A 15,802-nucleotide genomic window follows, 5' to 3' on the forward strand; every position below is an offset into this window, starting at 1 on the left:
ATTGCACTGGTTATTTAATCACTGCTCTCTGAGACACAAAAAATTGTGTATACCATCATACAGATTTTCTGAGTTGTCTATAGAGTTATAAATAACTTTTCAAGGTACCCCCAGGCTGATAACTGAAGACAGGCTGGAAAACAGATTGCTGAAAGAGGCAGCAAATAGAATTAGTAACAAGGAGAAACACTGAAAGTGAAACACGTAGAAAGTGATTTGATGTCTGCATTTTTGTTCTCTAAAAGCCAGCATTCTAAGTGGGGGAAATGTATCAGTTTCCAAAGATGCTGAATCATTATTGTGTTGTCCTTCCTGGTCTGCTCAGGAGTTGGTGGTTCAGGTCCAGTCAGCAGTAACAGCAGAATGCAAGGAACCTGCTTTGTTACTAATCATCTTTCTCCTGTGCTGAAATACTGTTCTTGCATTCTACAAAAAATGCCATGTTGATGGTACAGAAATTAATCTGTTTTGTAAAGAGGAAGAAATTACACAAAGAAGGCTCTAACATCATTTGATCCAAATATACCTTAATGAACTGAGCAGATTCTGTGCTTGTCACGTTTGGCCTGTGGCTTTTCGTGCTCTACCACAAGAGGAGTAAAAGAAGACATTCTTAAAGAACTTGTATGGGAAATGTGAATATTTTGCTTTTGCAAGTGCTTCTGAAGATCAGGCTGAATATGTTATGGCTTGAACAGAAATAAACATTGCTGTAAGAGCAATATTAAGATTTGGAGGAAGATTTTCTTTCCTGTGGGCAGATTATCCCATCGTTGCCTACTGCAGAGTTTTTTGCATCTTAAAGAACATGTATTTGAGTACCAGGAACAACAGGATTCTTTATTAAGTAGTTTGAAGGTCTTTGCTTGGAGAGCAGCTCCTGTGTAATCTTAGAATAATGCTCTGACTTGTCAGTTCGCAGAATCACAGAACTGCTGGAGTTGGAAGGGACCTCTAGAGATCATCTAGTCCAACTGTCCCACTGAAATAGGATAACCTAGAGCACTTGCCACAGGATTGCATCCAGGCACTGTGTCTAGGAAGTACAGGCTATGCATAAATATGCATTTTATTGTGTGAAACATCCAAGTGGGTGATATGTTGAAATTTTATTTAATGTTTATTATGGTTATTGATATGTAGAGAATCATTAAATAATTCTGCTTTACATCTAAGTAGCTTGCATTCTGTAGAAGAGAATTCAATAAACTCAAGGCTTAAATTTGGGGATGGATGTGAATGGACAGGGTGTGTGTCTTATTTTCTATATTCCATTTTTATTACATATTGCAGTCTTCAAAGGAGAATATATTCTATATAAATCTGAGTCATCAGTACTTACTTATTTTAATAAGCCATTTCTTTTTCTGTCATCAAAGGGGTAAATATAAGAAAAAACACCACATGAGTGACAAATACTATTATGCACTGTGTGTATGTTTCTTTAAATGAAATTTCAGTATTGTATGCAGAGTAGAAATATTTATTTGATGATTTGTTAATAATACATCCCTTTTTCCCAGCTGGATTCTGTCCTGCAGTAATATTAACAGCTGCAAGATGTTTCAACACAGAGTGTATTGAAGAAAAAAAACAGACAGGATTGGGAAAGTTTCAGATTAAGGGTTCATGATGGAATAATTGCAACCTACTCTTACTGTATTGTCAAATTGGTATAAACTCCTCTTTTTCTCTTAATATGAGTCTGTCTTTTTTTAATCTCACAGCTTGTGTTTAGTCTTCTGCATTAACACATTAAAACTTGGGCCATTAATGTGAGTGTATTGTCTTGTCTCATCTATGACTTCTGGATATTTTTAGGAAGACTTTTAAAATTATGCATGGTAATGTAATAGGCAAAGGAATAGAAGCTAGTCATGAAGGTCAGACAAACATTTTAAAACCAAAACTGCAGTTATTGTGTCTTAGCAGGTTGTAAAGGGAAAAAATGTGTTTTACATGGCAGCCATTAAATTTGCTTTATTATTAGCAGATTTGTTACAACAGGAAAATAGTGTAGAAGTGTGCAAAGCAACTTCCCTGTCCCACTCATTCAGTCTACTGACACTGAAGAATTTTTGTTTTCTTTCAGATGCAGTTTCCACATCTGCTTACTCATCACCAGCCAAAAGTCTGGGAGACCCTGGAATTACTCCTCTGTCTCCATCACATATTGTGGTAAGAAATGTACTTTTAACATATACTGTATTTTAACATTACTTTATCCTGCCTGTTCAGTGGGACATAATTTCTTAAGAAAGTTGTAATTTCCTCATGTATTGATCCTTTTTGTGGTATTCATAGTCCTAAGGGAAGTTTTGGTCACTAGAGTTTCCAACTTCTTCTCCTGTCTTGCTAAGCTCTTAGTGCTTTGCCTACCATCAGCATGGGAACTGTACTACCATGCTGTTCACTGCTTATTCCTCCTTTATATGGGATTTATGTCAGGCAACAGCCTACTGGGGAGTGATGCAATTCCTCATTTGTTCACGTTGTACTTTATATCACGTCATTATGGTTTGAGCTATAACTCTTCCACCTCTCCTAGTTAATGTTCCCACATTGCCCTTGACTGAGTTTTTCAGACATTGCAGGATTACAGGGAGGAGAACTCAACACAGACAGGAGGAAAGAAAGCATGTAGTGTTTATAAAAGAAGTGTTCTGTAAATTCTTCATCAATAAATAATTATCATTGGGTATAAAACTTATTGCTGTATTTTATCTTGTTCTGTCTCCATTAGTTTTGAATGGTAGTAGTACCTCAGTTTCAAGCTTATGACATATGTAAGTCCTAAAGCCACCAGATATACCACACAGACCAAGCCCCCCAGCCAATAAATTACATTTGAAGAAAACTCTTGATTGAGAAGGTTATGTATAAAAGGCTCCTGCAAATATATTGAGTTGTGTATTGAATTTCCGCTCCTATTGGATGTGGAGCTTTCAACATTGGTCACAAGAGCAGTTTTGGGAAAGTCCTTATTTCCACTGAAGAGATACACTTTTCAGAGAGCAGAAATCCTATAGGGTAAGACATGTTACAGTTATTCTCATGAGTGACTCAGTGTGTATTTTGCTTCTGCTGTTTAACAGAAGGACTCTGATGCAGACGATGCTGTAGAACAGTTATTTCTTGTTGTTGTGGCTATTGATTTTGGCACAACATCCAGTGGCTACGCCTACAGCTTCACCAAGGAACCAGAATGTATTCATGTAATGAGGTAAGGGCTGCAATGCAGCATTTAGATTTCAGTTGTGGTAACATGGATTGTCTGCAGTAGCTTATAGGTATTTTATCCAGGAACCTTGAATTGTCTAGATTTCTCTGTTGTTGCCACAGTGTGCACCTTTCTCATGGTTATAGTTTTTTGTTGCATCTTATTGTATTCAAATTTGCTTTAATAATCAATGTGAATGTGTCCTCTCTCGATTATTTTTCTGAGTTTACAAGGTGACTTGAGTGAAAGGAGGGATCAGTAAGTAGAATTGTTTAGGAATCATTGATAATTATTGAGTCAGATGCCCTTATCTCAGAGACGGAGGGAAGCTACACGTTTATTAGGTAAGGGTCATGGCATTTCCCAGAAGGTGCCTGTCCCCTGGAATTGTACTTGTATACAGTTGTGTGTGCAGTGCTTCATTACTTGTACCCAGAAATGGACAGTTCATTTGACTGGTTTAAGCTTTTAAGCATTAAATTTGAATAAAACCTCTGACAATGAACCAGTGATACTGGGAAATAAGCAATCAAAAAGCATGGATGTGAAAATTAAGGTTTGATGTGAAATCTGTTCTGTGTTATTTGTTTGTAAGGGACAGACTTTAGATGATGTTGTGTAGGGTTTTTTTTTATTTCTTGATTAAATTAACACAATATAAATCCATGCATATAAATCTAATGCAATAAAAAATGCAGAAACTATAATGGTAGGTACTTGAAAGGATCACCCTGCAAACCATTTTATTACTATAATGATTATTGTTATTAATGCTTACTAAAGTATCTTTAAAATATCTATATTGTAACAAACCAAGATAGAGGACATAAACAAAGGATGTATGAAAAGCTTAGCTGTAGAAGTTCTTCTAAACAAAGCTGCTGTTACAGTATGTAGCATATACTGTTTTAGCACTCTAATACTGAGAACAAAAGGGCAAAAAGGCTAACTTGCTGTCCAGTGTGATATACTGTAATTTTTCTAAGCAAAGATGCTGGCTGAATGCAGCTTTCTAAATCTCAGCAGACAGTATTGATTTTGCAGTCACCCTGCATAGTTGATTTGTATATGGTTGGAAGTTATTTCAGAGATTTAGTGCAACTGGGTGATGTGAAAGCCTGTCTAAAGGGACATTAATTTTGGAATGGTATTAGCCCACCCAGTTGCAAAGTCAGCCACCATTTTCAGTATGGACAAGTAATGCTTCCAGGCCTTTTCTGCATCCCATCCACCTATTGTTTGGCAAACAGCAGAGGAAGCTGCATCGTGCTTGATGTCAAAGGACAGGCATGTCTTCATCACTTAGCCAGCTTACAGGGTTCTGGAGCTGGAACCCATGTTTATTGATTTCTATTTTCTTTTAACAGCAAATAATTAATAATATTTCTTTAAAAAGTTGGATGAAATGAAGGATGGCATCTCTGAAGTTCTAGCTGAGCAAGTCTACATCCCGTATGCTGTGTTGGTCCTGTTGTCTCTGTGGAGATTTTGCCATTACTGCTTCCAAGGGTGTCCTTCTAGCACTTTGCACTCAAAATTTTACCTTAGGACCCAATTTTTGCCATTCGGTTCACACTACACTGCAGTAAATTGCAGACTAGTTTCTCCTTCCAGGATACAAAGCTTCCCTGCTGTAGATCCCGGGGACATTGAAAACCAGGTGCCAAGTGGCCAGCTGAGAGTATATTCCAAATCTTAATTGGCATTTTACCATTTAATGGTTCAAAACACTGTATGTTGTATCTTACACAAGAATGGTAACATGATTGTGATTTCAGACCAGTGTAGATATTATATGAAATACTGATATAAATAAATGAATCCATATATTCCAACCAGAAGGGAGGAACATATTTTTGCAGGAAATATATTCAGATTTTCCACAGTTGTTTCAAACAATGGAAAATATTATAAGACCAACAATGATTTTTTTTTTTTGAGGGAAGATACAGCTGAAACTGACTTATGAAATAATGTATATGATAATTATATATACTTATATATTTTTATTATAAGTATTTAAATGTAAATATTAATGAAACTATGTAATTCAATTTAAAGTATGGTATATGTATCAAAATAAGGCTGCAGTAGTTCAGAAGGTATACAAAAGTTGTAACTTTGTATCTAATGAAGCTTACATGTCCCACGATTTACAAATATTTCAGCAGAGTAAATATAACTTCCTGGCCTTACACGAGAATGTTTACATTAAAATAAAGCATACCCATGATGCATGGTCCTCTGTGCTTCCCAACATTTTTTCTACCGTCCCTCCTTAAGTGCTGATCCTTTCCAGACATTTAGGTTTCTGTCTGTGTTTTAACAAAGCTGCTTTTCTGTAGATGTCTCAGTGAAGGGCAAGATGGGTTTAGTTACAAGGTCCTGCTTCAAGAGAGTGAACACACAGGGCTTTAGTACTGAGCTGGACTGTGGTGTCAGCAAAACTGTGATTCTAGTTGTGTAATTAGTAGACAGTTCGGTGCTCTGCTAGGAGCTAATGCCTCCTTTGGAGGTAATACATGAGGTCTAACACAGTTCTGAAAAACTCCTATTGATTTATGTGCACTTACATGAAGTTAGAAATGTTTTGGCTGCTGCTTAAATAGCAGCAAACAATGTATTTCCCAAATGGAGAAACGCAAGTGGAAAAATGCATTTGATTATGAAACAAACTGCAGTCTGTCTTTGGAAGGAGGGAGAAGGTGGGATTTTTTTTCAGTGTAGCTTTACCTCAACCTTCAGATTTTTCCTTCTCTGTCTCTTCCCTGTTTGATTGTAATTCTTGGCAGACACAGGCTTGCCTTTCTTCTGCATGCACACTCCTAGTGGCATTTGGCTACGTTTTGATGACCCCACTGCTTCATTTCCCTGACTGTTTTGCTGCAGCTCTGGATCAAATTCTCATCACTCTGCACGAATCACTCCCTTTGCCCTGTTAGCCAGATTCATGTGTAAGAAAGGGCATTTCTCTAACCTTAGTATAACCTTGTGATCCTTTCCACACTCCCTTTCCTCTTGTCTCTGTTTTCATTAATATACAGTCAGATCCTCTGTGGCTGTAAATGGGTCTATGCTGCTCTGTTGAGATACTCCACTTTATATCAGCCTAGGAATAGGTCTCATATGTCTGAATTTTTTAGCTCTGACCCTGCTTTGAGAAGATATCCCACATGTGCATTTAAGAGTACTGCTTGCTTCGATTAGGCCATACTCTTAATAGGCATTTCTGTTTTTTTCCCTAAGAGCATTATTACCATTTTTTGTAACATTTGGACCATGGAAGAGAACTGCAAATGCAAGTGTTGAAATCCTAGCCCTGCTGACTAGAAGTGTCCTCTGGCTGGAGAGAGGCTAGGGCTTGACCTGAGAAGAGTGTCACAGTCAGGAGTTACCACACACCTGCCTTTGGCTGCTGCTGTCTAGAATAGATGTCACACAGGAATATTTTTAAAGCTCTGATTGTAAATGGTAAAGTCAGACTTCCCCTTCTGTTTCCTAATTGCTCTTTCTGTGACAGAACAGTAATACAGACTGAGAATTTTAAAACTTGCTGAGCAATCACCACGTGTAGTTTCTGTCAGAAACTCATCAGGAGGTGATGCCACCAGTTCTCTAGGTGGCTTGGAAATTTCAGCCCATGTCATTCAGCATCAACTTGTCTTCATTTAAACTGTGCTTTAAGTGTCCTCAATCTGGAAAGAGAAAATACCTAGCTGTAAAGAAAAACAAAGTGTTGTTATTAGCAACGACCTATTTATGGAATTTCCCACTGGTGACTCAGAATGAATCATTAGTGATTCCACGTGAAAACGATACTAGTCTCTCTCCTCTCTGCTTGTGTGTGAGATTTAATTGTTCTGGTGAAATAGGCAGTGTTTTCTGTTCATGGGCTCTGGGATTCCAGCTTCTTCACGTTGGAGCCATGTTTGCTGTAACACCTACTCAAAGATTTTGGAGTTGACCTAGTACAGCTTTAGCAGCAGGTTAAAAGAAATGACCTAGAGCATTGTGAGCTGATAACGGCTGAGGGGCTGAGCAGCTGGACTAGAGAGGTTTGGGAGAGTTTTTCCAAGTGGATGAAGGTGGAAAACATTCTACTTCTCTGAAAGCTATTTCTGCTTTCAGAGCAGTGCAATTGCCCTCTATAGTGAAGTAAATGTGTAGACACATGATTGCCTGCCATTGCTGCTGCTGGTGCAAAAAAGGGCAAATTTTGCTCGGTTTGGTTTAGCTGAATGATCTGAAGAGTCCCCAGCACTTTAGAAGATCCCACTCCTTGTTACTTTGCCAAGTATCAACCCCTTAGATTGCAGTTTTCCAGGTCAGTTGTCTGCCTTGGTCTGGAGGTCAGTTTATTATCAATTAGCTCAATTGTTTCTGAGAGTGAAATGAAAAAGAATTTTTTTCTACTTAATACTCCTGTGTCACGTAAACAAGTACCACAGAACAAGGCAGTGTTTTTGTGCTTTAGAACAAGGACTTTGGCAGTGGTATAATATGGAAGTGTGTTTTGCTATCTTTAGAAAAAAGCAATCAACATGTGGTTTAATAATGAATGCAGTTGCCTGTGTGATCTTACTTTGGCTCCTGTTTGAGCTGCAGTATCATTATATCTGACACATAAAGCAGATTTTCCACTGATGCCATTTTCAGAAAATGTTTTCTGATAAGTGTTTGTTTCCAATGCTGAAAATACTGGCATATGGGGTGAGGAGGAACAGTAATGCAGGTTTCTTATTCTTCCATTCTGGTTTGTGGTTTTTTTTTGTGATGGAGAAGTGAGAAGACTAGAATGTTCACAGCTGTCTCTCTGGTACAACTTCCTACTGTGTGACTGTGTTGTCCTACCATGCCTGCTCCCAGTTCCTGCTACATTTAATGGTCATTCCCAAATTTGATGTTCTTTCTTATTTCCTTATCCATTCTGTGAAATAGGCCTTTTGTTGCTTTTGCCTTAATACCTTTGTGCTTTGTGGGACTTCCTAGAAGATACTTTCACAATCTAGGATAATTTTATTCACCATTTTAATGGATGGTGGTGAGGGAGATGCTTTGGTGCCTATAAGGTACTTGGGGGCTGGAGGAGTCTGCCTCACTTTGACAGGAAATTTTTACAACATTTTTGGCATTTGAAACACAAAATCCATCAACTTGAGGTGAGTGGAAAGTGCAGTGAAGAGCGCTCAACATCTGCAGATGTGTCTTCAGAGTTTCAGGTGTCCAGGAAATTAGGCATGTCAAGAGGTGTTGGTCAAACTGGATTGTCTGGCTTCAGAGAGCATTCTGTGACAGAAGCAGGGATATTCTAAATTTCTCTGCAGAGGTGTTTAGCTGAATTAAGCAGCTCCTTAATTCAAAATGGGGAAAAATATGCTTTACAAGTAAGCATTCGTAGAGTCTGACTGACAGTTGTGTAGGCTGTTTTGAGGAATTGCATTTTCATTCAGTGTGGTCTTGATAATGACTTGATTTTTTTTTCTTACAGTATTTATTACAAATGTATGTTCAGTTTGAAAATATAAGCATAGCATTGTTTCCTTGCTAATTCTATGTGGCTTACTTCAGGGAACCTGTATTCTTATTGAAGATGGAGTATATTGTCCTTAAAATTTATACAACTAACTGCAAAATGTATTGAATTGTTTGAAATGAAAGTCACAGCCCTCTTTTCTTGGATGTGAACAGAAACACTTGGTTTTGATATTATAAGGATTATAATTAGTGTCTTTGGAGGGGAAAAGCAGTGTGTGCAATCTGTGACCAGGTTGTTTGCTTGCAGTAAACAGTTTTTTGCTGCTGCTCTAAACATAAGTATCAATTACTGAAGCTATTTCACTTGTTGGATAGACGATGGGAAGGTGGAGATCCTGGTGTATCCAACCAGAAGACACCAACAACAATCCTCCTAACACCAGAGAGAAAGTTTCATAGCTTTGGGTATGCAGCAAGAGATTTCTACCATGATTTGGATCCCACTGAATCAAAGCACTGGTTGTATTTTGAAAAGTTTAAGATGAAGCTACATACTACTAGTGTAAGTAATAACCCATCTCTTGTATAATCATGCATTTGCTACTCAAATTATCATCCTGTGGACAGTACTAGGTTTTTGCCTAAAGCTTTTTCATTAAATGTGGAGCAGCTCTAAGTACAGAGAGCAAATGAAGTAAATGAAACTCAAATCTTCATTTAACGTTACGATTTGTCTTGCTTCTCACTGTGTTTGGTGTGTTTTCCCAGCCTTCTTTCTAGATAGGAAGTTCAATATCTGCTTTGTTTAGATCTTCATGTCCTAATTTTCCAAAGTGAAATCCATAGGTATCTAGGGACTCAGAATGAGCTTGGTGTGTTTTATAAATTTGCTTAGGAAAAATGGAATAAGAGCCATACTGAAGTCTTAAAACAGAGGAGAAAATTTACCCAGTTTATTGTCAAAACTGCAAGTGCAAATCGTGTTGTTAATTTGATGTTATTCCTACTGGTTGTATTATTGTCTTGAAGCCATTCTAGAGTTTTTGGGACTTGGTCAGTACTTTCTGTATTGAGGTGTTTTATGATTTCAATTGTTGTTGGGATACCAAAAATCTATGCTTTTAACTCTTAATTTGTATTGAATATTTTGCACATGCAGCTTTGTTGCAATTAATTACAAATACATTTATTGTAATTATTTAATATTTAGTTCATATTTCTTTCTCTGCCTGCAGTTATCTGTAGACATGCTAGGTGTTTAAAAACAAAGTCTATAATAAGCAACAAATGTTGTGCTCCAGGAAATTCAAGTAATGAGTTAGATCCTTTTCAGAACAGTTTTGTCATTCTTTCCTAACCAGGTGGATAATGAAGAATTCCTTTTCCTCAAGCAGTGGGAATTCATTTCATGTTTATCTTTTCCTTTTAATAACTTCTGGTTAATTTCTTTCATGTAGAATCTTACCATGGAGACAGACCTGACAGCTGCAAATGGCAAAAAAGTCAAAGCACTTGAGATATTTGCTTATGCCCTGCAATTCTTTAAGGAACAGGCATTAAAGGTAGAGTAATGCTTCCTTATCTAGATCTTCTGTATTTATAACTGCTATAAATGTGAGCTTAACACTTCCAGTCTTCCCAAGCTTTGACCTTACTAGTGTTTGATGGGAACAAAGCAAGGCAGCTGTAGAAACTTTAGGAAGGCTGTGAACTCCAGAGAGCTCACAATAGCCTGAAGTTATTTCCCCTTGCACAGGGGAAGGTTGATTCAGTGTGTATCACTGTGATGCAGAGTTCTGCCTATCTTCTTACCAGCTTAAATATTTTCTACTGCTTTTTTAGTGAAAAAATGTTGGTTTGAATGAAGAATTTAGAAGTACAGGAGCTGAAGCTCAGGAATTAAATTTGTGAGTGGGTCCTGTCCTTGTCTCTTACACTTCTGCTGCTGGGATAATGTATTGTCTGTGTTCATGCAAGATTCTCTCATGTTACAGAGTTGGCATGTGAAATGCAATAGGTTGGGCACCTACTGATGTCTCCTGCCCCAACCTGACTTTGTCTTCACTGATTAAGCAAAGGGTAGTCAGATGAGCTGGATTTGTTTTGTAGTAGAAACATTGTTAAAAGCTCATTTACGATTTGGTGGCTTGAATCTCGCTGTGTGTCTGTACGAAGATGACCTGCTGAGGTGTACAAGCCAGTGGAAATAGTGCAATTATGGCAGTGCAATCATCTGTACAGGCCCCTTGATTGCTCTGAGGGGTTCAGTGTATTAGCCTACCTAGAATTCTGCACTAGCACAGATTTATGGCCCCCATTTTCTAGCACCAGCATAACTACGTGTGCACAGCGCTCCTTTATTCTCCTTTATGCAGTTACACTGTAGTGCACGTGCCAAAGAGCTGTGAATAGGCTGTGGTATTTTGGCCTGTGCTCACCCTTTGCAGGGCTGGATTTCATACTGTGCTGAGAGATGTTACTTGGTTGCCCTGATCCTCAAGGCACACCTAGGCATAAAATCTAATAAGCATTAGAGAGAACCAGAAAGACAGACGTCTGTTGGGGTTTCATTTGTGAAGTCATACTGTGTTCTGATGCGCTGCTTCTGTTTATGTTGCTTTCTTGGTGTTTTTTTTCTCCCCTATTTTTCCGTTGTTGTGGCTTATGTTGGTGAGGAAAATGCGTTTTATTTTCCACTTTTTTAGTTCTGTGAAATACATGTTTTCAGTAAACGGTTTTGGAGATTTAGAATCTCATGTAAACAGTCAATTGTGATTTAAGTACACATTGTCTTCAAGTGCACCACTGTAATGCCAATGTAAGCACAGTAGTTGCTGTGTCAGGTCAGAATCTTCAAGGAAGCATTGTTTAAAGTAGTCTAGTTAAAAAATTAACCTACTCTTTTGAATGGGTTTAATTTATTCTCAGTGAGATCTGTAGGGTACAGTCCCATAGATTTGCTGTGCTGCCTGTTCAGGGCTACATCCTTTCTTGGTGTAAATAAATAAATCCTTGTGATTTGTGAGTTCCCGCTGAAACTAATTTAAGACAAACAATGTAAATGACCTGTTGCTTTGGACTGTGATCTGTCTGTTCCTAGTGGCCCGTGCAGGATAAAGGTACTACTTTTCTAGCACGGATTTCTGAGCTGCAGCATAGCTAAACAAATACAACACCTTGGCACAGCACTTGCAGAACCTTTTTTTTTTTTAATTTATTTTTTTTTTACATTCTAAAGGCCCGTTGTTCACCTTTCTGAACCTTTCCCTGTTTGGATGGAAGTTTAGATAGGACATATGGTAGTGACATTTTACTTGGAAACTTTCCCAAAACACGTCAGTATATCACCTAATTTGCAAATGCAATACAGACTTTCTTTCCTCTTTTTAAGGGTGGGGGAGGAAAGGCACAATAAAAGAACTAAACTAGTCTTGAATGTTTGCTTGAAGCAAAATTTTCAAGGAGCAGTCAGTCATTTTTTATAGGGTTTAACTTCCCCTTGTTAACTGAGTTGTAAAAATTTGATTTAAAGGTAAATGATGTATAAAGAAGTCATTGAAAAATCCAGATTGTAAAACATAATGTTCACTGGTGATACCTGAAATATTTTTCTGCATATTACTCAAGATACAAGTGTGAATTCTTCAAGCTAACAACAAACCCTACACTGTGACTAAGAATGTACATAAATACTCTAATACTCTGCAATGCTTGAGCAGCTTTTGGAAAAACTGTATTTTCTACTTTATGTTAAGCAGTAAACTTTTCTGTAGGCCTCCTTGAGAAGACATCAACCTAAATCCCAGCTTTTGGCACAGTAGAGCATTCTTGACAGTCTGGCAGTAATTCTGATTTGTAGCATTGATGAAAAAGCAAAAAATTGAAAAGAAAAAGCTACTGTTACTGGAGCCAGCAGAGAATAATGTTTTCTTATAAAGCTGACACCCATCCTTTTACAGTCACCTCTATTTTCCTTTTTTCTTAGGAGCTCAGCGACCAAGGAGGCTCAGATTTTGAAAACAATGAAGTAAGATGGGTCATTACAGTGCCTGCTATTTGGAAGCAGCCTGCAAAGCAGTTTATGAGACAAGCTGCCTACAAGGTAAGATTAGAGGCTGAACATAGAAATGCCCCTTTGAAGCCATAGTTGATAAGCTAAGTGATAAACTGTATTTGGGATAATTAGCTCTAGTAGAAACTGTATAAAAATGGTGTAGAAACAGACTAGAAACATTGAAAGAAAAGTTAACTCTACCATGCAGCAGGTTTAAGTTATATGTATTCACCTTTAAATGCCTTTTCCTTTCTATTTACTTTTATATATTGCTGTCCTTCAGTGCAGACTCTGATTCTTTAGTCATCTTGTACACTGTATTCCTGCTGAATTCAGTGCACGTGGAACAGATGCAGTTTTGAGACCCAAGGGAAAGCTGACTTTAAAATACTGGATGCAGTTTTGCTACTTTTGTTAGGTCATCACAGACTTTTAAAGTAAAAAAAACTCAAACAAACCAACAACAATCAAAAAACAAAACCAAAACAAAAATGAAACGAAAAAGCCCTGAAAACCAAAACCAACAGAAGAGGAGGGAATGCAAAGAGCCTCCTCAGGGGGACTTTTTTTCCCAATTCCCATTTTCCCACAGTTGGAATGAAAGGGCTGTGAACTGGATAGTCTAGATATAAAATTAAATTTAAATGTCATTTTCACCGGTTAGAGGTCTATCTGCATTTAACCCTTTCCTCCCACCCCCCAAATCTGCCCTTTCCAGATGCATGTCCTTTATATTTCAAATTCCGCTTGCGTCTTTGATGCACGAGGTGTAGGTATCCTTCTTTTCATCAGGATATTCCATTTTGTTTTGTTTTCTTTGTGGTCAGAGACTTGCGTAACCCTTTGGCAGCAGCGACGTGATCCACAGTTTATAAAATATCTGGTAGTCATGAGTGATGCACAGAGTGCTCCTGGGAAGCACCCAGATTTTTTTTTAAACTCTGTTTCTAACTCTCTCTAATGTTGAGCAACATTTTTCTTAACAGTCTTTATTGTGGGATTGCTAATGCTAGTGCCAGAAGCAAAACACTCTTAAAGTTCTGATGGAAGGACACAGTTGTAGGTAAATCTGAAACACTAGAGACCCCTTCATTATCTTTGTATGTTGTTGTCTGCCTGCTGTCTGTGTGCATGTGTGCTCGTGAACTGGGAGCTGTGGAAGGAGCAGGGCAGGATAAGGTAGATCTCTTGGCATTTCTCATTTGTGGCACAATGGAATGTTGTTAATTAGTGTCTGTGTCTGTGGTTGTGTCCATGATTGTGTACTTTTATCAGCAAGCTTGATAAACAGCAAGGACTGACAAGACTTCTAACTCAGGGTGTGTGATCAATTGCAGGAAGACAGAAGAGTTTAGGGAGATAACTGACGTTTACTTGACACATGGTTGATTTTCTTTAAAGTGAAGGGGATGAGGAAAGAGGAGCAGAAAACAGTTTTGCATTGCCATTCAGTCTTTCAGATTCCTATTGCTGGATCCCTCAAACCAGTATGTGCAGATGGATCAGAAGTTGCAGCCCTTATTGGTAGCTACTGGAACACTGGAGTATCATGAAATCAGAACTTGTTCTTCCAAGAGTATCCGGGGCATTGAATAAAGTGTGAAAAGGCTGTGGTAGAGCCTTTGTTACTGGAAACACACAGAGCTAGTCTAAGCTGAGAGTTAACTAGTGGGAATGAGCTGTGGAAATCTGCTGGAGTAATCTGTGGCAAGTGAAGTAGTTCTAAGTGAACACAAGTATAAATGGCTTCAGTCATTGGATCACAATGTAAAGCTCAGCCTTTTCTGGAATGCTTAAGTAATTGTCTAAGCAAAGCTTAATATTGCATGGAATTAGTAAAGTCAAGTAGGAAGTGGTGTAGATCTGCTTCTGCACTCAGCATCCATCAGCTTTTGTACAGCCTACAGTCTCAGTGCCACTCTGACATCCCCTCATCTCTGTCTTGCCTTAAACAAAACATTGCTAACCTGGAACTCTTAATCTGCCCAAGGGCTCCTGCAATGCTCCCTTCCAGCTGCTGTGCTGCTTTCTCATTTGAACAAGTGATCTGGGTGTTCCCTTCAGCTCACAGTTCTTCCTCTCTTTCCATCCAGCCTACCAAAATCCTGCTAATTCTGACTGCGTGACAGCTTTTCCTGTCTCTACACACTGCTTAGCTTTCATTAAAGCTGTTATGGATTTTGCATCTCTGTTACTGCAGCATCATTTCCTTGGTTTTGGCAGCAGTAATCTGGATTGTTTTATGTCTCTTCAGAGCGTTGCCACTAAAGGGTTTTATAACCCCACATTTGTCAGGAAGTCAACCTACATTTCAGTCCTTCACCTGTGTCATCTCAGACATAAACTGCATGTTCTGGACATCAACATCTGTAATGCTAACTCAGTTTCCTCCTCTGAACCTGCTGCTCCTCATTGCTTCTTGCTGTTACACTGCCTATCGTGTGTATTCATCTATGGTGCTTTTTGTATCTTTAGCTTTTATACTTGACTTGTTACTTCTTTGAAGCAGGTATTTGTTTATTTTCGTTTCTTTCTCTGTGCCTTCTGAGGGACTAAGTCAGGTGGGCTGTAGAGAGTTGTATGTCTTTATAGCTTCACTTTGCTGAGTCAAAATTATTTTCTTCCTGACTAACAGTTCAGAAACTTCTTCCTGTCCCTTGTACGTAATTCCTTTGTGTACAGAGATAGCTCTAAAGCTGTGTGTCACTTTGTGAGGTCTGGTCACACTTGCAGAGAGATCTGTGGCAAGAGCAGTGTCATCTCAGTACAACCAGCTTTGCCTTAAGCTTCCTTTCCCAAATCTTTATTTTGGGGTAGTTCTGTCAGAAGTGATGTATTTACCAGTCTTAGAAGGAATTGCATTATCTTGAAGAACTCTTATAATGAGTAATAAATTCAAATTTTGAAGACCTTGGCAGAGAGGTACAGTTGGACAGCATGTGGGAGGACTCCACCCCACTCATGGGTGGGACTTGCCCTTATTGTTGTACTTGCATAACCAGCCAAATGCAACCTCCACTGGGCCTGAGATTTAGATCCCAGTATGAAAAGAT

General features: G+C 38.4%; 1 protein-coding gene across 2 annotated transcripts in view; it reads left to right on the forward strand.

The window, feature by feature from the left end:
- HSPA12A (heat shock protein family A (Hsp70) member 12A) overlaps positions 1-15,802 on the forward strand; it is a 55,281-nt gene that overhangs the window by 12,688 nt on the left and 26,791 nt on the right. For both annotated transcript variants that reach the window (XM_051619133.1, XM_051619134.1), the window contains exons 2-6: positions 2,093-2,178; positions 3,096-3,223; positions 9,071-9,257; positions 10,153-10,257; positions 12,681-12,797. In XM_051619133.1, the coding sequence (XP_051475093.1) occupies positions 2,093-2,178; positions 3,096-3,223; positions 9,071-9,257; positions 10,153-10,257; positions 12,681-12,797 (623 nt within the window). The remainder of the gene's footprint in view (positions 1-2,092; positions 2,179-3,095; positions 3,224-9,070; positions 9,258-10,152; positions 10,258-12,680; positions 12,798-15,802) is intronic.

This window comes from Apus apus, chromosome 4 (assembly GCF_020740795.1).
Source record: "Apus apus isolate bApuApu2 chromosome 4, bApuApu2.pri.cur, whole genome shotgun sequence".
In the NCBI taxonomy this organism is placed as follows: Eukaryota; Metazoa; Chordata; class Aves; order Apodiformes; family Apodidae; genus Apus; species Apus apus.